Raw genomic sequence first — 25,729 nt, forward strand, 5'->3', positions numbered from 1 at the left:
TCATTGGCATTGCTTCACTTTATTTACGTAACCCGACACTTCTCCATATTCCTTCAATTTCTTATAATTCTTTTATTGATAATTCTGGTTCTGTTAAGTATACTATAACATCATCTGCAAATAAACTGATTTTATATTCCTTGTCTTTTATTTTTATCCCTTTTATATTATTTTCTGTTCTTATCAATTCTGCTAGTGGTTCTATAGCTAACGCGAACAATAAGGGTGATAGTGGGCATCCCTGCCTTGTTGATCTGCTTAAGTTAAATTGCTTTGATTCTTCGTCCGCGAAGCCAAGCCAAAGAAAAAGAAAAAATACATTCTTGGAGGGATGTCCTCTAACTCTATTGTCAATATCAAGGGTGAATGGTCTGATAATATCCATTTACTGTCACTTTCGCCAATGGCCCCTTATATAATGCTTTAATCCAATTAATATACTTCTCTGGTAAAATGATTTTTTGCAATACTTTGAATAAATAATTCCATTCTACTCTGTCAAAGGCCTTCTCTGCGTCTAAAGCAACTGCTACTGTTGGCGCTTTACTCCCTTCTACTGCATGAATTAAGTTAATAAATTTACAAATATTGTCTGTTGTGCGTCTTTTTTTTTAATAAATCCAGTTTGGTCTAGATTTACCATTTTAGGTACATAATCTGCTAATCTGTTTGCTAATAGTTTAGCTATTATCTTATAATCTGTGTTAAGTAATGATATTGGTCTATATGACGCTGGTGCGAGTGAATCTTTCCCTTGCTTTAGTATTACTGTAATTATTGCTGTTTTACATGAATCTAGTAAGCTTTGTGTTTTGTCAATCTGGTTGATTACTTCCAGGAGGGGAGGAATTAATAAATCTTTAAATGTTTTATAGAATTCTATTGGGAATCCATCCTCTCCTGGTGTTTTATTATTTGGTAGTTTTTTTTTTATTATCTCTTGTATTTCTACTATTTCAAATGGTTCTGTTAATTTATTTTGTTCCTCTATTTGTAATTTTGGTAGTTCAATTTTAGTTAAAAATTCATCTATTTTGCCTTCTTTCCCTTCGTTTTCAGTTTGGCATAATTGTTCATAGAATTCTCTAAACTTTTCATTGATCTCCGTTGGATTATATGTGATTTGTTTGTCTTTTTTCCTTGATGCCAATACCATTTTCTTAGCATGTTCTGTCTTAAGCTGCCATGCTAGAATTTTGTGCGTTTTTTCCCCTAGTTCATAATATTTCTGTTTTGTCTTCATTATGTTCTTCTCCACCTTATATGTTTGTAGTGTTTCATATTTTATTTTTTTATCTGCCAATTCTCTTAGTTGTATCTTCCTTCATTGCTAATTCTTTTTCTATATTTACTATTTCCCTTTCCAACTGCTGTTTCCTGATTATAGTCCTCCTTCATCTTGGTTACATAACTTATTATTTGCCCTCTAATGAACGCTTTCATTGCATCCCATAGTATAAACTTATGTTTCACTGATTCCGTATTTATTTCAAAGTACATTTTAATTTGTCTTTCAATGAATTCTCTAAAATCCTGCCTTTTAAGTAGCATGGAGTTTAAAATCCACGCTGCTGAAGATCCAACTGCGCTGGGTAGGTCACGTCTCCAGAATGGAGGACCATCGCCTTCCCAAGATCGTGTTATATGGCGAGCTCTCCACTGGCCACCGTGACAGAGGTGCACCAAAGAAGAGGTACAAGGACTGCCTAAAGAAATCTCTTGGTGCCTGCCACATTGACCACCGCCAGTGGGCTGATATCGCCTCAAACCGTGCATCTTGGCGCCTCACAGTTTGGCGGGCAGCAACTTCCTTTGAAGAAGACCGCAGAGCCCACCTCACTGACAAAAGACAAAGGAGGAAAAACCCAACACCCAACCCCAACCAACCAATTTTCTCCTGCAACCGCTGCAACCGTGTCTGCCTGTCCCACATCGGACTTGTCAGCCACAAACGAGCCTGCAGCTGACGTGGACATTTACCCCCTCCATAAATCTTCGTCCGCGAAGCCAAAAGCGCTAACTCTATTGTCAATATCAAGGGTGAATGGTCTGATAATATTCTAGCTTTATATTCTGTTTTTCTTACTCTATCTTGCAAACAAGTTGATAACAGAAATAGGTCTATTCTTGAATATGTTTCATGTCTACCCGAATAATATGAATATTCCTTTTCCTTTTGGTGTTGTTTCCTCCATATATCCAAAAGCTGCATTTCTTGCATCAATTTAATTATAAATTTGGTTACTTTGTTCTTTCTGTTAATTTTTTTCCCAGTTTTATCCATATTTGAATCCAAATTAAGGTTGAAATCCCCTCCTATTAATATGTTCCCTTGCGTATCTGCTATCTTCAAAAAAATATCTTGCATAAACTTTTGATCTTCTTCGTTAGGTGAATATACATTGAGTAGATTCCAAAACTCCGAATATATCTGACATTTTATCATTACGTATCTCCCTGCTGGATCTATTATTTTCTCTTCTATTTTAATTGGTACATTTTTACTGATTAATATAGCTACTCCTCTTGCTTTTGAATTATACGACGCTGCTGTTACATGTCCTACCCAATCTCTCTTTAATTTCTTGTGCTCCAATTCAGTTAAATGTGCTTCTTGCACAAATGCTATATCAATTTTTTTCTTTTTTCAGTAAATTTAACAGTTTCTTCCTTTTGATTTGGTTATGTATTCCGTTAATATTTAAAGTCATATAGTTCAACGTAGCCTTTTCATACTTTGTTTATCTTCCCTTTCCGTTTCTCCATCATCACCTTTCCTTCTTATCCATTTCTGCTTTCTTGTTTTGAACACTTTATAAGACAACATTTCTAAAACATCAAACATTTTCCTTATTCTCCTATTTAAAACTTCTTTAACCCCATTCTCCCCTCCCCCTCCTGAGTTGCCCTTTAGCCCTTGTCGGGCAACCACATCTCCCCTCTCCATTTGGATTTGCGAATTCACTCGCAAACGTCAACTGATTTTGCAGTGACCGTAACTCCTCCCCACCCAGACCCCCCCGGAAAAGATTTCAATTTTCATATATAACAAAGGTCACTCTTTTAATTCCCTCCTTATTCCCTCTATTCCCTTTCATTCCCTTATTAATTCTTATCTATACTCTATATATTTTCCTCTAAATACGGATACATTCATGTATACACATATATTCATACACCTATATATATATTCTTCTTTGGCTTGGCTTCGCGGACGAAGATTTATGGAGGGGGTAAATGTCCACGTCAGCTGCAGGCTCGTTTGTGGCTGACAAGTCCGATGCGGGACAGGCAGACACGGTTGCAGCGGTTGCAGGGGTAAATTGGTTGGTTGGGGTTGGGTGTTGGGTTTTTCCTCCTTTGCCTTTTGTCAGTGAGGTGTGCTCTGCGGTCTTCTTCAAAGGAGGTTGCTGCCCGCCAAACTGTGAGGCGCCAAGATGCACGGTTTGAGGCGATATCAGCCCACTGGCGGTGGTCAATGTGGCAGGCACCAAGAGATTTCTTTAGGCAGTCCTTGTACCTCTTCATTGGTGCACCTCTGTCACGGTGGCCAGTGGAGAGCTCGCCATATAACACGATCTTGGGAAGGCAATGGTCCTCCATTCTGGAGACGTGACCCACCCAGCGCAGTTGGATCTTCAGCAGCGTGGACTCGATGCTGTTGACCTCTGCCATCTCGAGTACTTCGACGTTAGGGATGAAAGCGCTCCAATGAATGTTGAGGATGGAGCGGAGACAACGCTGGTGGAAGCGTTCTAGGAGCCGTAGGTGATGCCGGTAGAGGACCCATGATTCGGAGCCGAACAGGAGTGTGGGTATGACAACGGCTCTGTATACGCTTATCTTTGTGAGGTTTTTCAGTTGGTTGTTTTTCCAGACTCTCTTGTGTAGTCTTCCAAAGGCGCTATTTGCCTTGGCGAGTCTGTTGTCTATCTCATTGTCGATCCTTGCATCTGATGAAATGGTGCAGCCGAGATAGGTAAACTGGTTGACCGTTTTGTGTTTTGTGTGCCCATTCAGAGCCAGCTCTTCAGCGCTTGACGTCCTGTTTTGCGGAAACTGCCAAAATGTTTGGCCTGGAAGTCAGCCTGAAGAAAACTGAGGTCCTCCATCAGCCAGCTCCCCACCATGACTACCAGCCCCCTCACACCTCCATATATATATGTGTATATATATATATATATATATATATATATATATATATACACCCATATACACACATACGTATAGTTCGTGGTCATTTTTACTCTCATTACATGTCTTCATCTCTCTGCTTGTTTTGTAGTTGTTCTGCAAATTTTCGTGCTTCCTCTGGATCCGAGAATAGTCTGTTTTGTTGCCCTGGAATAACTATTTTAAGTACCGCTGGGTACTTTAACATAAATTTATATCCTTTTTTCCATAAGATCGTTTTTGCTGTATTGAACTCCTTCCTCTTCTTCAGGAGTTCAAAACTTATGTCTGGATAGAAAAAAATTTCTTGACCTTTGTATTCCGGTGGCTTTTTGTCTTCTCTTATTTTCTTCATTGCTTTCTCCAATATATTTTCTATTGTTGTATATCTTAGGAATTTTACTAAAATGGATCTTGCTTTTTGTTGTAGCTGTGGTTTCGGGGCTAATGTTCTATGTGCCCTTTCTATTTCCATTTCTTCCTGTAATTCTGGTCTTCCTAGGACCCTGTGGATCCAATCTTTTATAAATTCTCTCATATTCTTGCCTTCTTCATCTTCCTTAAGGCCCACTATCTTTATATTATTTCTTCTATTATAATTTTCCATTATATCTATCTTCTGAACTAACAGCTCTTGTGTCTCTTTCACTTTTTTATTAGATTCTTCTAATTTCTTTTTTAAGTCCTCTACTTCCATTTCTACAGCTGTTTCTCGTTCTTCCACCTTGTCCACTCTTTTTCCTATATCTGACATGACCATCTCTAATCTATTCATTTTTTCTTCTGTACTTTTAATTCTTCTTTTTATTTCACTAAATTCTTGTGATTGCCATTCTTTTACTGATTCCATATATTTAAAAAAAAAAAAATATTTCCATTGTCTTGCCTTTCCCTTCTTCTTCCATTTCTCTATGTTCTTCTTCCTCTGGGTTGGTCATCTGTTGTTTCCTTGTTTTCTTTTTACTCTCTTCTTTCTTGTTCTCGTTGTTTTCTATGTTCTCTTCCTGTTGTGGTGTTGCAGCTGTCATTCTCAGCTGTGGAGATCGACTCTTCAGCTGGTCCCCCCTCCCGTCAGTGTTTTTTTTGTCATGCGCGGTTGCGCACTTTTACTTGGCTCCGCGAGCCATTTTTGTAGTCCCAAGCTCGGGACTTCAACTGACCTTAGGGAGCGGGCTTCTCTCTCCGCGGCGGGCCTTCTCGGACAGGTAAGGCCTTCACCTTTTTCCGACGTCCTTTCTTCTCTTCTTCCCGTTGCTTTCAACTTTTCTTTCTTCGCTGCTATTTTCTTCCCACCTTTACTTTCACTTTATTTTAATTTTTATGTTTGTGCCTTTGTGTTTTGTGTGTTTTTTTTAAACTTTTCCGGAGAAGGCTGGAGTTCCCTGACCGGCCACTACTCCATCACGTGACTCTCCATCAGATCAGCTATTGAATGGCAGAGCAAGCTTGATGGGCTGGATGGCTGACTCCTGCTCCTATTTGTATTGTGTGACCAGAATGAGGGAGCAGGTTTGATGGGCTGAGTGGCCGACTAGTGCTGCTGTTTCTGATGTCCTTGTGTTCCCCCAAAGGGTGTGCATTAGTGTTTTGACCAGTGTTGTGGAGGGAGAGAGGAAAGTGACCTCACCTCCACTCTCACTGCATGGGAACAGGCCCTTCTGTCCAGTGAGGATTTGTGTAGCTCTAGTTTACCTTTCATCCTCTCTGTCACCTCTCTCTGCAGCTCGGCCACAGACTGTGCTGAGGAAGCACTGGGAGTGTTGGTGTCCCTGCCAGTGACCTCTGAAAATAGGCAACAACTGCAAGATGACCAGGCCCGAGCCTCTCTGTGGCTCTACGTCTGTGAACTGGAGGCTCAAATCCAGATGGTAAGACCTTCTTTCTCCCTGCCAGGGAAGCTGTGGGGAGGGGGGTGTTCTGATGCCCAATATTGCACCCTGCAGAACGTCGAGCAGTGCAGGAGGGAGTGTGGGTCTCTCCATTGTGGCCAGGGTATTCCTTCTGGATCACTAATTTTTACCACTGCTCCCATCTCCAGAACGTGGAGCTATGCAGGAGGAAGCGTGCTGCAGCTGCCAGCACCCCTGATCTGGAGGAGGGAGAGACCAACGAGCTGGACTATGAGGACCGGCAGCAGGGCGCCAGCTTCCCACATGATTGCATCAACTTCAACCTGAGGACCGAGACCCGTGAGTGTGTTCCAAATCTTCATTACCTCCCCTCCCCCTCTATTACTATGCCAAGGGCAGACCCACCAGCGTCTGTGTGAAAGTGCCCCCTCAGGTCCTCTTTAAAACTCTCCCCTCTTGCCCCAAGCCTGTTCCCTCTAGTTTTAGACTCTTCTACCCTGGGGAAAAGACTGTGACCACCCACCTTATCCATGCCCTTCATGGTTTTATAAACCTCGAAAAGGTCCCCCCCTCAGCCTCCTCCACTCCAGGAAGAAAAGTCCCAGCCTATCCAGCCTCCCTTTGTAACTCCAGCCCTCCAGTCCCGGGAACATCCTGGTGAATCCTTCCTGCCCCCTTTCCAGCTCAGTGACATCCTTCCTACAGCTGGGTGCCCAGCTCCAAGTGTGGTCTCCTCAACGTCCTGGTCAGTTGTAACGGGGCGTTCCTGGACAGTGCCCTGGCCCATGAAGGCAAGCATGGCTCCTCAAAACCTCTCTTGTAACGAAACAATTTCAATGCCTGCCCCTTGTTCTTTCCTGATTCATCAACAAGAGGTACTCACGACCAAAGGAGACACTGGAGAATAATGATGTAAATGTGCGAGGTGGGGGGGGAAAGGAACCCTTGCCAACCAATCCAGCCAGGTGTGTGGCAGCACTCCATTGCTCGCCTGGCTCTGCTCGTAACCTGGTGCACAAGCATCTATCCCCCTTTTTTTTGGTAAATTTTATTTTTCATTTGCATCAATACAAGTAGAAAATTTATCCATATCATAAAAAATAAAAAAACAATGATGCAAAAAGAATACATAATTTCATATTTTCTCCCTACCCAAAAAGTAGGAAAGATAGAAGAAAAGAAAAAAAGCCTGGCTGATAATCATATAATCTTTTATTAATTAAATTTCAAATTTACATAGTGATCTTGAACCTTGAATTAACTAAGGTGAGTTGGAGCGGGAGTGGCAGACACTGTAGATGAAGTCATAGCAATAAAATCCATATAAGTTTTCAAATTTTTCAAGTTGATTCCATAAATTATACTGTGGCACTTGCAGGAGCTGAAGGAAATCACTGCTTCCACTCCGAAGGTAGTTAACGACTTTTTATTCACATTCAGCACACCTCTTTAAGGGCAGCATGAGCTCAGTCACCTGGTGCATTGTTACGTCACAATCGCTGCCCAGGACGCACACTGGAAGGAATGCTGACGCCATTTCCCCATGGGTGCCCCGCCAAGTGGCGATACAAGCGTGGCCGGTTCGCCATGAGGACGTGCGCCATCACAATACGTTATTTTCCCTATTGGTATTCAATTTAGTAGTTCCATTTGCCATTTATTGTCTAGTTTCTATGTTGCAGCTAAACATTTCTACACTTAAAAACGTCTTCTGATAAGTATATAACTTCAAATCAAAAATATCTCCTAATAAAAAAATTTGAGATCTTTCAACTTCATAACTTGTCCCAATAAAATACTTACATCTTCCCAAAAATGTTCCTACTTTTTCACATTGCCAAACTGCATGGAGAAAAGTTCCTACTTCTTAATTTCTTGTGTTCCACTTCAGTTAGATGCGTTTCCTGCACGAATGCTATATCAATTTTTTTTCAGTAAATTTAATAACCTCTTCCTTTTGATTTGGTTATGCCATTAATACTTATAGTCGTATAGTTCAACATGGCCATTTCATACTTTGTTTACATCTCATTTCCACTTCCTCACCACCACCTTTCCCCTTTTCCCCATTTCCATTTCTCAGTTTTTTTTTGAACGCACTGTATGACAACACTTCTAAAACATAAAATATTTCAACCATTCCCACATCTAAAATTCCCTTAACCCCAAGTGTCCACCCCCCTCTCTGAGTCGCCCCTTGTCTCTTGCTGGGCAACCACAACTCCCCTCTCCATTCGGACTGCGAACTCGTTTGCAAGTGTCAACTGATTTCACAGTGACTGTTATTCCCTCCCACCCAACCCCCTCCAGAAAAGACTTTTATCTTCCCATTACAACAAAGCTCCCCCTCATTTCTTCTCTTTTTCTTTTTATGTTTTATTTATTTATTATCAATTTTATATTTTGTTTAACCCCTCCTCTTTTTCTCCCCCTCCTTCTCCCTTACTTCCCTTTTCCTCCCTCTAGTTCTTGTACATTATTTTTTCTTTATATGTAGTTTGTCATTGTTCTTTGTTCTTGTTACATCTCTTCATCTCTCTTTCTGTCTTGCAGGTGTTTTGCAAATTCTTGTGCTTTCTCCGGATCCGAGAACAGTCTGTTTTGCTGCCCCGGGATAGTTATTTTAAGCACCGCTGGATATTTTAACATAAATTTATAGCCTTTCTTCCATGGGATCGATTTTGCTGCGTTAAACTCCTTCCTCTTCTTCAGGAACTCAAAACTTGTATCTGGGTAGAAAAAAATTTTTGACCTTTGTATTCCAGTGGTTTTTTTATCTTCTCTTATTTTATTCATTGCCTTCTCCGATTATATTTTCTCATCGTATATCTCAGGAATTTTACTAAAACGGATCTTGGTTTTTGTTGTGACTGTGGTTTCAGGGTGCCCTTTCTATTTCCATTCCTTCCTGCATTTCTGGCATTCCTAGGACCTTTGGTATCCATTCTTTTATAAATTCCTTCATGTCTGTGCCTTCTTCATCTTCCTTAAGACCCACTATCTTTTATTGTTTCTCCTACTATAGTTTTCTATTATATCCATCTTCTGAGCTAACAATTCCTGTTTCTTTAACTTTTTTATCACTTTCTTCCAATTTTCTTTTATCATTCACTTCCATATCTCCTGCCATTACACGTTCTTCCACATTTTCTAATCTTTTCCCTATATCTGTTATGACCAGCTCTATTCTACTCATTTTTCTTCTGTACTTTTCATTTTTCTTTTTATTTCACTAAATTCTAGTGTCAGCCATTCTCTTGATGCTTTCATATGTTCTTGAAATTTTTTTTAATCTATGTACTGTCCATTCATTTTACCTAGTCCTCTGTGCAGAGCTTGGTGTTCTTCTGTGTCTGCTCTTGGGTTTGTGTCTTCTATTTCTCTTCCTTGTATCTGTGTCTCTTCTGACTTTCTTGTTGAGCTGCTTGTCTCAGTTTGTTGGGTTTTTTTTCCATGGTGTCTTTTTTAAAATTTTTTATTTTTCACACCATAAACCACACTGACCAAGATGCATACACTTTCCTTTTCAAATATATACAGTGTAATTTTCTCCCCCCACTCCTCCCATCCCACACTCCCTACCTCCCCCTCCCCCATTCATTTAAAGTACAAAATCTAAGACACATTAAACCAGTCAAACAATGTTGTCATTCAATAAAAATAAACAAGAAATTCCACTGAGTCAATTATTTTCATTTCCTTCTCCTTTCGTTAATTTAGGTGGTAGATGTCCCCGGTAGGTTTTCTCTATTGTGTTTCATGTATGGCTCCCATATTTGTTCAAATATTTCAATATTATTTCTTAAATTATATGTTATTTTTTCTAATGGAATACATTTATTCATTTCTACATACCATTGTTGTATTCTCAAATTATCTTCCAATTTCCAGGTTGACATGATACATTTTTTTGCTACGGCTAGAGCTATCTTAACAAATCTTTTTTGTGCATCATCCAAATCAAGTCCAAATTCTTTATTTTTTATGTTACTTAGGAGGAAGATCTCTGGGTTTTTTGGTATATTGTTTTCTGTAATTTTATTTAATATCTGATTTAGATCTTCCCAAAATTTTTCTACTTTCTCACATGTCCAGATTGCATGAATTGTTGTTCCCATTTCTTTTTTACAACGAAAACATCTGTCAGATACTGTTGGGTCCCATTTATTTAACTTTTGAGGTGTAATGTATAGCCTGTGTATCCAGTTATATTGTATCATACGTAACCTCGTATTTATTGTATTTCTCATCGTTCCAGAGCATAACTTCTCCCATATTTCCTTCTTTATCTTTATATTTAAATCTTGTTCCCATTTTTGTTTACTTTTACCATTTGTTTCCTCATTCTCCTTTTCTTGCAGTTTAATATACATATTTGTTATAAATCTTTTGATTGTCATTGTATCTGTAATCACATATTCAAAGTTACTTCCCTCTGGTAACCTCAGACTACTTCCTAATTTGTCCTTCAAGTAGGATCTCAATTGGTAATATGCCAACACTGTATCTTGAGTTATATTATATTTATCCTTAATTTGTTCAAAGGATAATAATCTATTTCCTGAAAAACAATTTTCTATTCTTTTGATCCCTTTTTTCTCCCATTCTCTAAAGGAAAGGTTATCTATTGTAAAAGGGAGTAACGGATTTTGCGTCATTATTAGTTTTGGTAATTGGTAATTTGTTTTATTCCTTTCTACATGAATGTTCTTCCAAATATTGAGCAGATGATGTAATACTGGAGAACTCCGACGTTGGACCAATTTTTCATCCCATTTATATAATATGTGTTCAGGTATCTTTTCCCCTATTTTATCTAGTTCTAATCTAGTCCAATCTGGCTTTTCCCTTGTTTGATAAAAATCTGATAGGTATTTTAATTGTGCGGCTCTATAATAATTTTTAAAGTTTGGCAATTGTAAGCCTCCTTGTTTATACCATTCTGTTAATTTATCTAGTGCTATCCTCGGTTTCCCCCCTTTCCATAAAAATTTCCTTATTATTTTCTTTAACTCCTTGAAGAATTTCTCTGTCAAATGTATTGGCAATGCCTGAAATAGGTATAGTATCCTTGGGAAAATGTTCATTTTAATACAGTTTATCCTTCCTATTAGTGTTAATGGTAAATCTTTCCAATGCTCTAAATCGCCCTGTAATTTTTTCATTAGTGGATAATAATTGAGTTTATATAGATGGCCGAGATTTTTATTTATTTGTATACCTAGGTATCTTATTGCTTGCATTTGCCATCTGAATGGTGATTCCTTCTTAAATTTTGAGAAATCCGCATTATTCATTGGCATTGCTTCACTTTTATTTACGTTAATCTTGTAACCCGACACTTCTCCATTCCTTCAATTTCTTATATAATTCTTTTATTGATAGTTCTGGTTCTGTTAAGTATACTATAACATCGTCCGCAAATAGACTGATTTTATATTCTTTATCTTTTATTTTTATCCCTTTTATATTATTTTCTGTTCTTATCAATTCTGCTAGTGGTTCTATAGCTAACGCGAACAATAAGGGTGATAGTGGGCATCCCTGCCTTGTTGATATGCTTAAATTAAATTGCTTTGATATATATCCATTTACTGTCACTTTCGCCAATGGCCCCTTATATAATGCTTTAATCCAATTAATATACTTCTCTGTTCGTGCTGTGGAGTTTCACTCCACAGCTGGTCCCCCTTCCCGTTGGTGTCTTTGTCGTACACATCGCGCATGAGCGATTCCTCGGAGAAAAGTTCCTACTTCTTTATTACATCTAAAACATTGATCAGAACAATTTGAATTAATTCCATGTGATTTATATGGAGTATAATATAGTTGATGTAAAAAAAAATTAAATTGTACCATTTGGTATCGAACATTAATTGTATTAGTTACACTTTCTTGACAATTTTGACCATACTTCTTGAATTTGTATATTTAAATCTCCCATCTCAAATTAGATTTAAATAAATCCTTTTTCTGCAATTTTTTATACATATTTGTAATAAATCTTTTGATAAACATATCAGTTATTAAATATTCAAATTAACTTCGATCAGTTAGTCTAAAATTCATCCCTAACTTATTTTTTAAATATGATTTAAGCTGATAATAAGAAAAAAATTGTATTATTTGGTATATTATACTTATCTTTCAATTGGTCAAAAGTTCAAAAAACAGAACCGTAAAAAGAATCCTTTATTCTTTTTATTCCACAATTTCCTATCTCTGTTTATACCTTTGAACAGAGCTTCACCAGTAAAATGTCCTGTCTCTGGTACATTCCATAGATGAAGAGTATCCTCCTTGTAATCTCTTCACTGACATCATGTAAGGCTATCTCCTTCCCAACTTCAACACCTGGCATGTTAAAATGCTTTGTTTTGAGGAGTCAATGAACCAAAGCGGAATCAATGATTAATTTGAACCAACAACCTTCAACGTTACACCCAGGGGTTAGGTGCTGGAGGGTAGGCTTCTCACCATTTGCCTTGTTTCTGCTCCTACTGTGTTTCAGACGCGACTTACTAGGGCTGGGCCCAGGGGTAGGTTTCTCACCACTCACCCAGTCTCTGTCCCCTCTGGGTCTCCGACATCTCTTGGTGGGGCTGGGGGATAGGATTCTCACCACTCGCCCTGTCTCTGCTCCCACCGTGTTTTAGACATCTCTTACCGGGACAGGCAGGTAGGATTCTCACTACTCGCCCTGTCTCCCATCAGTGTTTCAGACATCTCTTACTGGAGTAGGCAGGTAGGTTTCTCACCACTCACCCTATCTCTGCCCTCTCTGTGTTTAGAGCGCTGCAAACACCTGGACAAGGCCCTGTCCCTGTGGAAGAACGTGCTGTTGGAGTCACTGGCGCCCACACTCCGCAGCCCTGAGCAGACTGTCCACGACCTTCACCTCATGGCTGCTCTCTATTGGCTGATTTACAAGGTAACCTCCGTCATCCAGTACAGAAATAGGCCCTTTGCTTCAACTCCTCTATGCTGACACTAATCCTCTCTGCCTGTGTCCAGCCCATCTCCCTCTAAACCTTGCACATCCACGGACCTGTCCAAATTTCTGTTAAATGGTGTAATTGTCCCCACCTCCACCATTTCCTGTGGCAGCTCATTCCACACACCCACCACCCTCTGTGTGAAGAAGGTGCCCCTTAGGTCCCCTTTAAACCTGTGCCCTCTTGGGGAAAAGGACTCCATGCCCTGCCCAATGAAGACAAGCCTCTTTACCACCCCATCTATGTGCATGGCCACATCCAGTGAGATGTGGACCTGAGCCCCCAGATCGTTCCACACATCAATGCTGTTCATAGCCCTATCATCAACTGTGTACATTCCCCTTGTATTTGACCTCCCAAAGAACTGCACCACACACTTGTGTGCATTAAACTCCACCTGCTATTTCTCTGCCCACATCCTACTGCATTCTTCGATAACCCTCTACGCTCCACAGTGCCACCAATTTTAGGGTCATCTGAAAACCTGCTAACCCACACTGAGTTTTTTATCTGCCATTTATATCTAACACAAGCACTAACGTTCCCAGTACAGATTGAGAAGAATTTTTTAAAATTGCTTATAAAACCATAAGATATAGGAGCAAAAGCAGGCCATTTGGCCCATTGTCTGCTGTGCCATTCCATCATGAGCTGATCCATCCTCCCACTCAACCCCACTTCCATCCCTTCTCCCCATAACCTTTGATACTCCACCAATTCAGATACCTATCAATCTCTGCCTTAAATACACCCAACGACCTGATCACCACAGCCACCTGTGGTAGCAAATTCCTGAAGTTCACCCATCTCTGGAAAAAGAAATTCCACCAAATCTGTTTTAAATAGGTGTCCTTCAATCCTGACGTTTTGCCCTCTTGTCCTCTACTCTCCCTACCATAGGAATCAACTTTGTCCTATCTAAGCAAGTTAACCTGCCTGCACCTCTTCACCCCCCCCCCCCCCCCCCCACCTCCTTCCTGCAGCCTTTCCAGGTGATCGAGAGCTACATGCTAAGCCTGAACCTCCTGGACCGCAGCTCGGAGCCTCTGATGGTACTCAGCGTCCTGCTCCAGATGGCAGAGGTGCTGCTGCTGATCGAGTTTGTGGAACCAGCTGGGGTAGGTGTGGGGAGTGGTGGTGGGTTAGGGATGTGAGTGAGAGGCTGGCAGGGGGCCATTGGGGCTCTGCTGTTCAGGCACCCTTCAGAGGTGGAGAGAGCAGGGTGAATGGGTGGGTGCTGCAGTGTGTTCTGACCTCTGTTTTTGTTTCCCCTGCCTTCCTCTTTCTGTTTTTCCTCCCCAACCCTCATCACCTCTCTGTGTCCATGGTTCTCCCAGGCCTGCCTGGATGAGGCTGAGCTGATCCTGAAGTCATCCAACCCCAGTAAGAATGACTACCTGCTGCTGAAGACCACATATTCTGTCCTGCGCAGTCAGCAGATGTTTACCAGCCAGCAGGTACTCGGGCGGGGTTCGCTGGGGGTGGGGGGGGAGTCTGTATGGGTAATTGTATCGCGCTTTTGTCAGGAATACATGCAGGTTTGAAACTTCCACTGCGGACCACTGAATCCTTGCTCACCATAACCCACTAATTCCATTTTATTCCCCACACATCATCACCAACAGCTGCTGGATTCTCCCACATATTTCCCCCCCCCCCCCCCTACTGAGGGGCAATTTACAATGACCAATTACCCTTTCCCTGGGACCCATGCAGTCAAAGGGAGAACATGCAAACTCCACTGATAGGCAGTGCCAAAGATCAGGATCAAGCCCAGGTCTCTGGAGCTGGGAAGGAGTAGTCTATCCAGTACACCACTGGCCTCATGGTTTACAAGGAGAGGTTGGAGAGGTGAACTTGAAGTTGAAATTATGAAGGGCATGGAAAAGGTGAATGGTCAGGGCAGGGGAGTTTAAAACTCCAGGCCACAGGTTTATGTTGAGAGGGGAGGATTTCAGTTTATTTGTCACACAGTACAGTGAGAAAGGTTCTTCTGTTAGTAGTCTAGTAGGGTAACACTAACATTCATACAGCTGTGTAAAGACAACAATTTAGTGGGTGGGGGTCATTCATGAGCCTGGTGGCTGCAGGGAAGCTGTATTTAAGGCTGTTGGTGGGCAATCACACTGAGCCTTCTCCTTGACAGTAGGAGAAGAGAGTGCGTCTAGGATGTGATGGGTCCTTCAGGATGTCGGTTGCCTTTCCTGAGCAGTGAGAGATGTAGATGGACCTGAGGGTCACCTTTACCCCCACATAGAATGGTGCGCATGTATTTCTTCGGCCCCTCAACAGATTCTCAACCACCTCCCCTCCCGCCATCACCGTTATCCTCTACACACTGACCCTCAGTCCTGACCTGAACTGTTGGCTGTCCCTTTGTCTCCATGGTTGCTGCCTGATCTACTGGTTTCTCCAGCAGTCTAGTTGCTCTTGATCAGATCTAACTGAAATCTTTCTGCTGCCTCTGGCTGAAACCCTCATTCCTTCCTCCCTGCAGATTGCTGATGGCTTGTTGCTGCTCCTGGAGGTCCTGCAGTCTCCATCTCTCCAGAAACCCTCCAAGGTCTGGTACCTGCTAAAGGCCAAGGCCCAACAGCTGGCAGCCCTCTACCTGAGCCTGCCTGCCTCTATCCTGCCAGCTCAGCTCCGTGGACAATTGAAGGAACAAGGTGGGTGGGGTGCTGGGTGGCTGTGGTTCAAACACTCCCCTCCCCCTTCCTCTGCTCACACTCCTCTTTCTGTTCAGGTTGGAGCTCTGCTGAGTCTGCCCTGACTGACTCCCACAAGATTCTGTGTGGGATCGTGATGCTTCTCTGTCCCAGTGTACTGATGTTTAGCAACAACAGCCCCGATCTGGCCTGCCCTCCCAATTCAGGTAACTTGTCTATTCCCTTTGTTCATTCATGGGGTGTGGGCCTCAGACTGAGCCAGCATCTGATTATCTCCCTGAATTGCCTTTGTGAACAACTGCTGCCCTTGAGGTGTGGGGAAACATAGTCAGAAGAGAATTGCATGGTTTTGACCCAGTCAGGATGAAGGAATGGCAATATGTTTCCAGGTCTGGATAGTGCGTGGCTCAGAGGGCAACTTCCAAATCCTGGTGTCCGCCGATCATTAGCTGGCAGTTGTGGTGGGTTTGGAAAGAGCTGTCTCAATGACTTGCTGCAGCTAACTGTAGATAATACAACTGGTGCTCCTGTGAGTTGGCAAAGTTTGTCCTCTAGTGTGTTGGTACACCAGATTGTTCACTCCACCAAGCTATGGGGATATCCTGACTCATCACTGAGTACTCATGGAGTTTTGCAGCATGGAAACAACCCTTCATCCCATCTCCTCCCTGCTGATCCAGTCCTCTACTCATTTCCCTGCATTCGACCCATCTCCCTAGAAATCTTTCCCAACCAAGAACTTGTCCAAATGTCTGTTAAATGGTGTAATTGTCCCCACCTCCACTACTTCCTGTGGCAGCTAGATCCACACACCCACCACCCTCTGTGTGAAGAAGGTGCCCCTCAGGTCCCATTTCAATCTCTCATCTCTCCCCTTAAACCTGTGCCCTCTAGTTTTAGATTCCCCGACCCTGGGGGAAGGATAGTGATCACCCACCTTATCCATGCCCCTCATAATTTTATAAATCTCTATAAAGTTCCCCCTCAGCCTCCTCCACTCCAGGAGAAAAGTCCCAGCCTCTCCCTGTAACTCTGGCCCTCCAGTCCCGAGAACATCCTGGTGAATCTTTTTTGCCCCCTTTCCAGCTCAGTGACATCCTTCCTACAGCTACTCCAAGTGTGGTCTCCCAAACATCCTGGACAGTTGTAACGGGACATCCCTGCTCCTGAATTCAGTGCCCTGACAATGAAGGCAAGTGTATCAAACACCTTCTCCACCCTGTCAACCAATGTTGCCACTTGATTGGAACTTTGTACCCACATCCCAAGTCTTTCTTCAATACTACCCAGGCAAGAGTCACGTGATGGAGAAGTGGCCAGTAGGGTAAAACCAGCCCTCTCCAGAAAAAAAAGTCAAGAAAAGACAAAGCTTAACAAATATAAAGTATAAGAAATAGAAGATAAAGTTGAAGAGAAAGAAGATGGTACTCAAGAAGGAAAAAGTAAAAACAACAGGGAAAAAAGAAAAGTCTCTGGAAAAGAAAGAAGGCCTTACCTGATTGTCGTGGGTAAACTTGTACCTCTCACTTTGTTCGTTTTAGATTGGTCACAGTGTTTGAGCTACCGAAAGAAAATAGACACCCACACGACAATATGCAAGTCCTTCCCAATTATACTTATTAACGCCTGGACTGATCCCAACTGCCGAAGCGAGGCAATGACCGCACACTTGAAGGTTGTCAGGGCTTCCGGTAGCAGCTTCTCCACCTCCCCCGACCGGGACACTTGTAGGTTGTCAGGGCGCCGGTAGCAGCTTCTCTACCTCCCCCAACCGGGACGTTAGCTGTACTCTAGAAGTTCTTCTTGCTGAGAGACATTTCCACCCCTCAGAGAGTCTGAAACTTCAGCAGTGGGACCATGGCTTCTATTACCCAAAAATTGTTTACTCGTAGCCCATCACCCTGAATAAGTGGTTATTTATCTTCATGGTCTCCTGACAGTCTGTGACCAACAAAAGACAACTGCATCTCTGGGCCTCATGGTGTAAATTAGATTATGTCTTCTGATTCATATGTATACATTCTTGCATAAGCTGGTCTAAATCCTCCATTACATTCCAGCCCTTGGTCGCAGTCTGTTACTTACGAGACCTAACAAGCATTTTAGTATAGAAGGAGCGAAAAAGAGAAAACAAAACTACAATAATCACAAAAATAAGCAATAATGCGAGCAACCAACGGAGAATATTGTGGCCCAAATTTGTTTTATTCCTTTCTACGTGAATCTTCTTCCAAATGTTGAGCAGATGATGCAATACCGGTGAATTCCTACGTTGTACCAATTTTTCATCCCATTTATATAGTATATGTTCAGGTATCTTCTCCCCTATTTTATCTAGTTCTAATCTAGTCCAATCTGGCTTTTCCCTTGTTTGATAAAAATCTGATAGGTATCTTAATTGTGCGGCTCTATAATAATTTTTAAAGTTTGGTAGTTGTAAGCCTCCTTGTTTATACCATTCTGTTAATTTATCTAGTGCTATCCTCTGTTTCCCCCCTTTCCATAAAAATTTCCTTATTATTTTCTTTAAATCCTTGAAAAATTTCTCTGTTAAGCGTATTGGTAATGTCTGAAATAGGTATAGTATCCTTGGGAAAATGTTCATTTTAATACAGTTTATCCTTCCTATCAGTGTTAGTGGTAAATCTTTCCAATGCTCTAAGACGTCTTGTAATTTTTTTCATTAGTGGATAATAATTAAGTTTATATAGATGGCCGAGGTTTTTATTTATTTGTATACCTAGATATCGCATTGCTTGCGTTTGCCATCTGAATGGTGATTCTTTCTTAAATTTTGAGAAATCCGCATTATTCATTGGCATTGCTTCACTTTTATTTGCGTTAATCTTGTACCCCGACATTTCTCCATATTCCTTCAATTTCTTATGTAATTCTTTTATTGATATTTCTGGTTCTGTTAAGTATACTATAATGTCATCTGCAAATAGACTGATTTTATATTCCTTGTCTTTTATTTTTATCCCTTTTATTTTATTTTCTGTTCTTATCAGTTCTGCTAGTGGTTCTATGGCTAATGCGAACAATAAAGGAGATAGTGGGCATCCCTGCCTTGTTGATCTGCTTAAGTTAAATTGTTTTGATATATATCCATTTACTGTCACTTTCGCCAATGGCCCCTTATATAATGCTTTAATCCAATTAATATATTTCTCTGGTAAGCTGAATTTTTGTAGTATTTTGAATAAATAATTCCATTCTACTCTGTCAAAGGCCTTCTCTGCGTCTAAAGCAACCGCTACTGTTGGAGTTTTATTTCCTTCTACTGCATGAATTAAGTTAATAAATTTACAGATATTGTCTGTTGTTTGTCTTTTTTTAATAAATCCAGTTTGGTCTAGATTTACTATTTATGGTACATAATCTGCTAATCTGTTTGCTAATAGTTTAGCAATGATCTTATAATCTGTGTTAAGTAATGATATTGGTCTATATGACGCTGGTGCGAGTGGATCTTTCCCTTGCTTTGGTATTACTGTAATTATTGCTGTTTTACATGAATCTGGTAAGCTTTGTGTTTTGTCAATCTGGTTGATTACTTCCAGGAGGGGAGGAATTAATAAATCTTTAAATGTTTTATAGAATTCTATTGGGAATCCATCCTCTCCTGGTGTTTTATTGTTCGGTAGTTTTTTTAATATCTCCTATAATTCTTCTATTTCAAATGGTTTTATTAATTTATTTTGCTCCTTGGTTTGTAATTTCAGTAGTTCAATTTTAGTTAGAAATTCATCTATTTTGTCTTCTTTCCCTTCGTTTTCAGTTTGATATAATTGTTCGTAGAATTCCCTGAAGTTTTCATTGATCTCCGTTGGAATATATGTAATTTGCTTGTCCTTTTTCCTTAATGCCAATACCATTCTTTTAGTTTGTTCTGTCTTAAGCTGCCACGCTAGAATTTTGTGCGTTTTTTCTCCTAGCTCATAATATTTCTGTTTTGTCTTCGTTATGTTCTTCTCCACCTTATATGTTTGTAGTGTTTCATATTTTATTTTTTTATCTGCCAATTCTCTTCTTTTAGTTGTATCTTCCTTTATTGCTAATTCTTTTTCTATATTTGTTATTTCCCTTTCCAACTGTTCTGTTTCCCGATTGTAGTCCTTCTTCATCTTAGTTACATAACTTATTTGCCCTCTGATGAACGCTTTCATTGCGTCCCATAGTATAAACTTATCTTTCACTGATTCCGTATTTATTTCAAAGTACATTTTAATTTGTCGTTCAATGAATTCTCTAAAATCCTGTCTTTTAAGTAGCATGGAGTTTAATCTCCATCTATACATTCTTGGTGGGATGTCCTCTAGCTCTATTGCCAATAACAGGGGTGAGTGGTCCGATAATAGTCTAGCTTTATATTCTGTTTTCCTAACTCTCCCTTGAATGTGGGCTGATAACAGGAATAGGTCTATCCTTGAATATGTTTTATGTCTATCCAAATAATATGAATATTCCTTTTCCTTTGGGTGTTGTTTCCTCCATATATCCAAAAGTTGCATTTCTTGCATCGATTTAATTATAAATTTGGTTACTTTGTTCTTTCTGTTAGTTTTTTTTCCAGTTTTATCCATGTTTGAGTCCAAATTAAGGTTAAAATCCCCTCCTATTAGTATGTTCCCTTGCGTGTCTACTATCTTCAAAAAGATATCTTGCATAAATTTTTGATCTTCTTCGTTAGGTGAATATACATTGAGTAAATTCCAAGATTCTGAATATATCTGACATTTTATCATTACATATCTCCCTGCTGGATCTATTATTTCCTCTTCTATTTTGATTGGTATATTTTTATTGATTAATATAGCTACTCCTCTGGCTTTTGAATTATATGATGCTGCTGTTACATTTCCTATCCAATCTCTCTTTAATTTCTTGTGTTCCACTTCAGTTAGATGTGTTTCTTGTACGAATGCTATATCAATTTTTTCTTTTTTCAGTAAATTTAAGTTTCTTCCTTTTGATTTGGTTATGTATTCCATTAATATTTAAAGTCATATAGTTCAACATAGCCATTTCATACTTTGTTTATCTTTCCTTCCCATTTCCTCATCACCACCTTCCCTTCTTATCCATTTCTGCTTTCTTTTTTTGAACAGATTATAAGACAACATTTCTAAAACATAAAATATTTCCACTATTCTCATATCTAAAATTCCTTTAACCCCAATAGTCCCTCCCCTTTCTGAGTTGCCCTTTGTCCCTTGTCGGGCAACCACATCTCCCCTCTCCATTTGGATTTGCGAATTCACTCGCAAGCGTCAACTGATTTCGCAGTGACTGTAATTCTTCCCCACTCAGCCCCCCCCAGAAAAGATATTAATCTTATATAACAAAGGTCACTCTCTTAATTCCATCCTTACTTCCTTTCTTTCCCTTTATTAGTTCTTACCTATACTCTATTTTTTATATATATACATACACACACACGCACACATATATATATAATATTTCTATATACATACACACACACGCACACATATATATATATATATATACCTACATACACACATACATATAGTTTGTTGTCATTTTTGTTCTTGTTACATCTCTTCATCTCTCTGTCTGTTTTGTAGTTGTTCTGTAAATTTTCGTGCTTTTTCCGGATCCGAGAATAGTCTGTTTTGCTGCCCCAGAATAAATATTTTAAGTACTGCTGGGTATTTTAACATAAATTTATAACCTTTTTTCCATAGGATCGTTTTTGCTGCATTAAACTCCTTCCTCTTCTTCAGGAGTTCAAAACTTATATCTGGATAGAAAAAAATTTTTTGACCCTTGTATTCCAGTGGTTTTTTGTCTTCTCTTATTTTCTTCATTGCCTTCTCCAATATATTCTCTTGTTGTATATCTTAGGAATTTTACTAGAATGGATCTTGGTTTTTGTTGTGGTTGTGGTTTAGGGGCTAATGTTCTGTGTGCCCTTTCTATTTCCATTTCTTCCTGTAATTCTGGACTTCCTAGGACCCTAGGGATCCATTCTTTTATAAATTCTTTCATATTTTTGCCTTCTTCATCTTCCTTAAGGCCCACTATCTTTATATTGTTTCTTCTATTATAATTTTCCATTATATCTATCTTCTGAGCTAACAGATCCTGTGTTCCTTTAACTTTTTTATCACTTTCTTCTAATTTCTTTTTTAAGTCATCTACTTCCATTTCTATGGCTGTTTCTCGTTCTTCCACCTTGTCTACTCTTTTTCCTATATTTGTCATGACCATCTCTAATCTATTCACTTTTTCTTCTGTACTTTTTCTTTTTCTTTTTATTTCACTGAATTCTTGTGACTGCCATTCTTTTACTGTTTCCATATATTCTTTAAAAAAAAATATCCATGTACTTGCCCTTCCCTTCATCTTCCATTTCTCTGTGTTCTTCCTCTTCTTCTGAGTCCACTCCAGGATCTGTGTCCTTTACCTCTGTCTCTTCTGGTTTTCTTGTTGGGTTGTTTGTTTTATTTTGTTGGGTATTTTTGGTCTTATTTTTATTAGAAGTGTCTTGCTGTTGGTCTTCTTCCTCTGGGTTGGTCATCTGTTGTTTCTTTGATTTCTTATTTTGTCTTGCGCGGTTGCGCAGTTTTGTTTGGCTCCATGAGCCATTTTTGTAGTCCCGAGTTTGGGGCTTCGACTGACCTCAGAGAGCGGGCTTCTCTCTCCACGGCGGGCCTCCTCGTACAGGCCTTCTCCTTCTTCTTCCGATGTCTTTCCTTCTTCTTTTCTTTCTGTTGTTTTTGGTTTTTCTTTCTTCTCTGCCATTTTCTCCACACTTTTACTTTCACTTTGTTTTGGTTTTTATGTTTGTGCCTTTGCTTTTTCTTTATCTTTTTACTTTTCTGGAGAGGGCTGGAGTTCCCCTACCGGCCACTACTTCATCACGTGACTAGTCCTCTCTCTTTTGCAATTTGATGTACATATAACCATCTAACCATATAACCATTTACGGAGTGGAAACAGGCAATGTTGGCCTTTCGAGTCCGCACCAATTCACAGATTTTGTGCGCCCTCTTCAGACATTGGTCCCGGTAGATCTTCATGTTTGTTATAAATCTTTTAATTATCATTGTGTCTGTGATCACATATTCAAAATTGCTTCCTTCTGGTAACCTCAGTCTGCTTCCCAATTTGTCCTTCAAGTAGGTTTTCAGTTGGTGGTATGCAAACATTGTACCGTGAGTTATACCATATTTGTCCTTCATTTGTTCAAAAGATAATCATTTATTTCCCAAAAAACAATTTTCTATTCTTTTGATCCCTTTTCTCTCCCATTCCTTAAAGGAAAGGTTATCTATTGTGAAAGGGATTAGTTGATTTTGCGTCAATATTAATTTTGGTAGTTGATAATTTGTTTTATTCCTTTCTACGTGAATCTTCTTCCAAAGGTTGAGCAGATGGTGCAGTACTGGTGAATAGGAATGTTGCACCAGCTTTTCATCCCACTTATATAGTATATGTTCAGGTACCTTCTCCCCTATTTTATCTAGCTCTAATCTGGTCCAATCTAGTTTTTCCCTTGTTTGATAAAAATCTGATAGGTATCTTAATTGTGCTGCTCTATAATAATTCTTAAAGTTTGGTAGCTATAAGCCCCCTTGTACCATTCTGTTAATTTATCTAGCGCTATCCTCAGTTTCCCCCTTTCCATAAGAATTTCCTTATTATTTTCTTTAGCTCCTTGAAGAATTTCTCTGTTAGGTGAATTGGTAATGATTGAAATAGGTATTGTATCCTTGGGAAGATATTCATTTTAATACAATTTACCCTTCCTATCAGTGTTAGTGGTAAGTCTTTCCAATGTTCTAAATCGTCTTGTAATTTCTTCATTAATGGCTAATAATTTAGTTTGTATAGATGGCCTAGATTATTATCTAGTTGTATACCTAGGTATCGAATTGCTTGTGTTTGCCATCAAAATGGTGATTCTTAAACTTTGTGAAATCCACATTATTCATTGGCATCGCTTCACTTTTATTTGCGTTGATCTTGTACCCCGATACTTCTCCATAATCCTTCAATTTCTTGTGTAATTCTTTTATTGTTATTTCTGGTTCTGTTAAGTATACTATGACGTCATCTGCAAATAGACTGATTTTATATTCCTTCTCTTTTAATCCCTCTTATTTTATTTTCTGTTCTTATCAGTTCTGCCAGTGGTTCTATAGCTAACGCGAACAGTGAGGGAGATAGTGGACATCCCAACCTACTTGATCTGCTTAATTTAAATTGGTTTGATATATATCCATTTACTATCACCTTCGCCAATGGTCCCTTATATAATGCTTTAATCCAATTAATATATTTCTCTGGTAGGTTGAACCTCTGTAGTACTTTGAATAAATAATTCCATTCTACTCTGTCAAAGGCTTTCTCTGTGTCTAAGGCAACCGCCACTGTTGGCGTCTTGTTTCCCTGTACTGCATGGATTAGGTTAATGAACACAGATATTGTCCGTTGTTCTTCTTAATAAATCCAGTTTGATCTAGTTTTACTTTTTTTGGTACGCAGTCGGCCAATCAGTTTGCTAATAGTTTAGCTATTATTTTATAATCTGTGTTAAGTAGAGATTTTGGTCTATACGATGCTGGTGTTAGTGGATCTTTCCCCATCTGTGGTATTACTGTAATTATTGCTGTTTTGCATGAATCTGGCATGTTTTGTGTTTCTTCAGTCTGGTTCATTACTTCCAGGAGAGGAGGAATTAATGTCTTTAAATGTTTTATAGAATTCTATTGGGAGTCCATCCTCTCCCGGTGTTTTATTGTTCGGTAGCTTTTTTTTAATATATCCTGTATTTCCTCTATTTCAAATGGTTTTATTAATTTATTTTGCTCCTCTTCTTGCAATTTCGGTAGTTCAATTTTAGCTAGAAATTCATTTATTTTGTTTTCTTTCCCTTCGTTCTCAGTTCGATATAGTTGCTCGTAGAATTCCTTGAAGTTTTCATTGATCTCTGTTGGGTTATATGTAATTTGTTTGTCCTTTTTCCTTGATGCCAATACCGTTCTTTTAGTTTGTTCTGTCTTAAGTTGCCAAGCTAGTATTTTGTGCGTTTTTTCTCCTAGCTCATAATACTTCTGTTTTGTCTTCATGATGTTCTTCTCCACCTTATACGTTTGTAGTGTTTCATTTTATTTTTGTCCGCCAATTCTCTTCTTTTTGTTGTACCTTCCCTTACTCCTAATTCTTTTTCTGTACTTGCTATTTTCCTATCCAGCTATTCTATTTCCCGATTATAGTCCTTCTTCATCTTAGTTACATAACTTATTATCTGCCCTCTGATGGACGCTTTCATTGCATCCCATAGTATAAACTGATCTTTCACTGATTCCGTATTTATTTCAAAGTACATTTTAATTTGTTGCTCAATGAATTCTCTAAAATCCTGTCTTTTAAGTAGCATGGTGTTTAATCTCCATCTGTAAGTTCTCAGTGGGATGTCCTCCAGCTCTATTGCCAATAACAGGGGTGAGTGATCCGATAACAATCTAGCTTTATATTCCATTTTCCTAACTCTCCCTTGGATGTGGGCTGACAACAGGAACAGGTCTATCCTTGAGTATGTTTTGTGCCTACCCGAATAATATGAGTATTCCTTCTCCTTTGGGTGTTGTCTCCTCCATATATCCAAAAGTTGCATTTCCTGCATCAATTTAACCATAAATTTGGTTACTTTGTTCTTTCTGCTAGTCTTTTTTTCCAGTTTTATCCATCTTTAAGTCCAAATTAAGGTTAAAGTCCCCTCCTATCAGTATATTCCCCTGCGTATCTGCAATCTTCAAAAAGATATCTTGCATAAATATTGATCCTCTTCATTAGGTGAATATACATTGAGTAAATTCCAAAACTCCGAATATATCTGACATTTTATCATTACATATCTCCCTGCTGGATCTATTATTTCCTCCTCTATTTTGATTGGCACATTTTTATTGATTAATATAGCTACTCCTCTGGCTTTTGAATTATATGATGCCGTCGTTACATGCCCTACCCAATCTCTCTTTAATTTCTTGTGTTCCACTTCAGTTAGATG

General features: G+C 39.4%; 1 protein-coding gene across 1 annotated transcript in view; it reads left to right on the forward strand.

Annotated features, from left to right (window-relative positions):
• The window catches only part of espl1 (extra spindle pole bodies like 1, separase), a 55,940-nt gene that overhangs the window by 10,585 nt on the left and 19,626 nt on the right, over window positions 1-25,729 (forward strand). The window contains 7 exon segments of the mRNA XM_069904918.1: window positions 5,897-6,041; window positions 6,212-6,362; window positions 12,815-12,954; window positions 14,002-14,136; window positions 14,356-14,475; window positions 15,516-15,687; window positions 15,765-15,893. Of these exon segments, the coding sequence (XP_069761019.1) occupies window positions 5,897-6,041; window positions 6,212-6,362; window positions 12,815-12,954; window positions 14,002-14,136; window positions 14,356-14,475; window positions 15,516-15,687; window positions 15,765-15,893 (992 nt within the window).

This window comes from Narcine bancroftii, chromosome 12 (assembly GCF_036971445.1).
Source record: "Narcine bancroftii isolate sNarBan1 chromosome 12, sNarBan1.hap1, whole genome shotgun sequence".
Classification (NCBI taxonomy): domain Eukaryota; kingdom Metazoa; phylum Chordata; class Chondrichthyes; order Torpediniformes; family Narcinidae; genus Narcine; species Narcine bancroftii.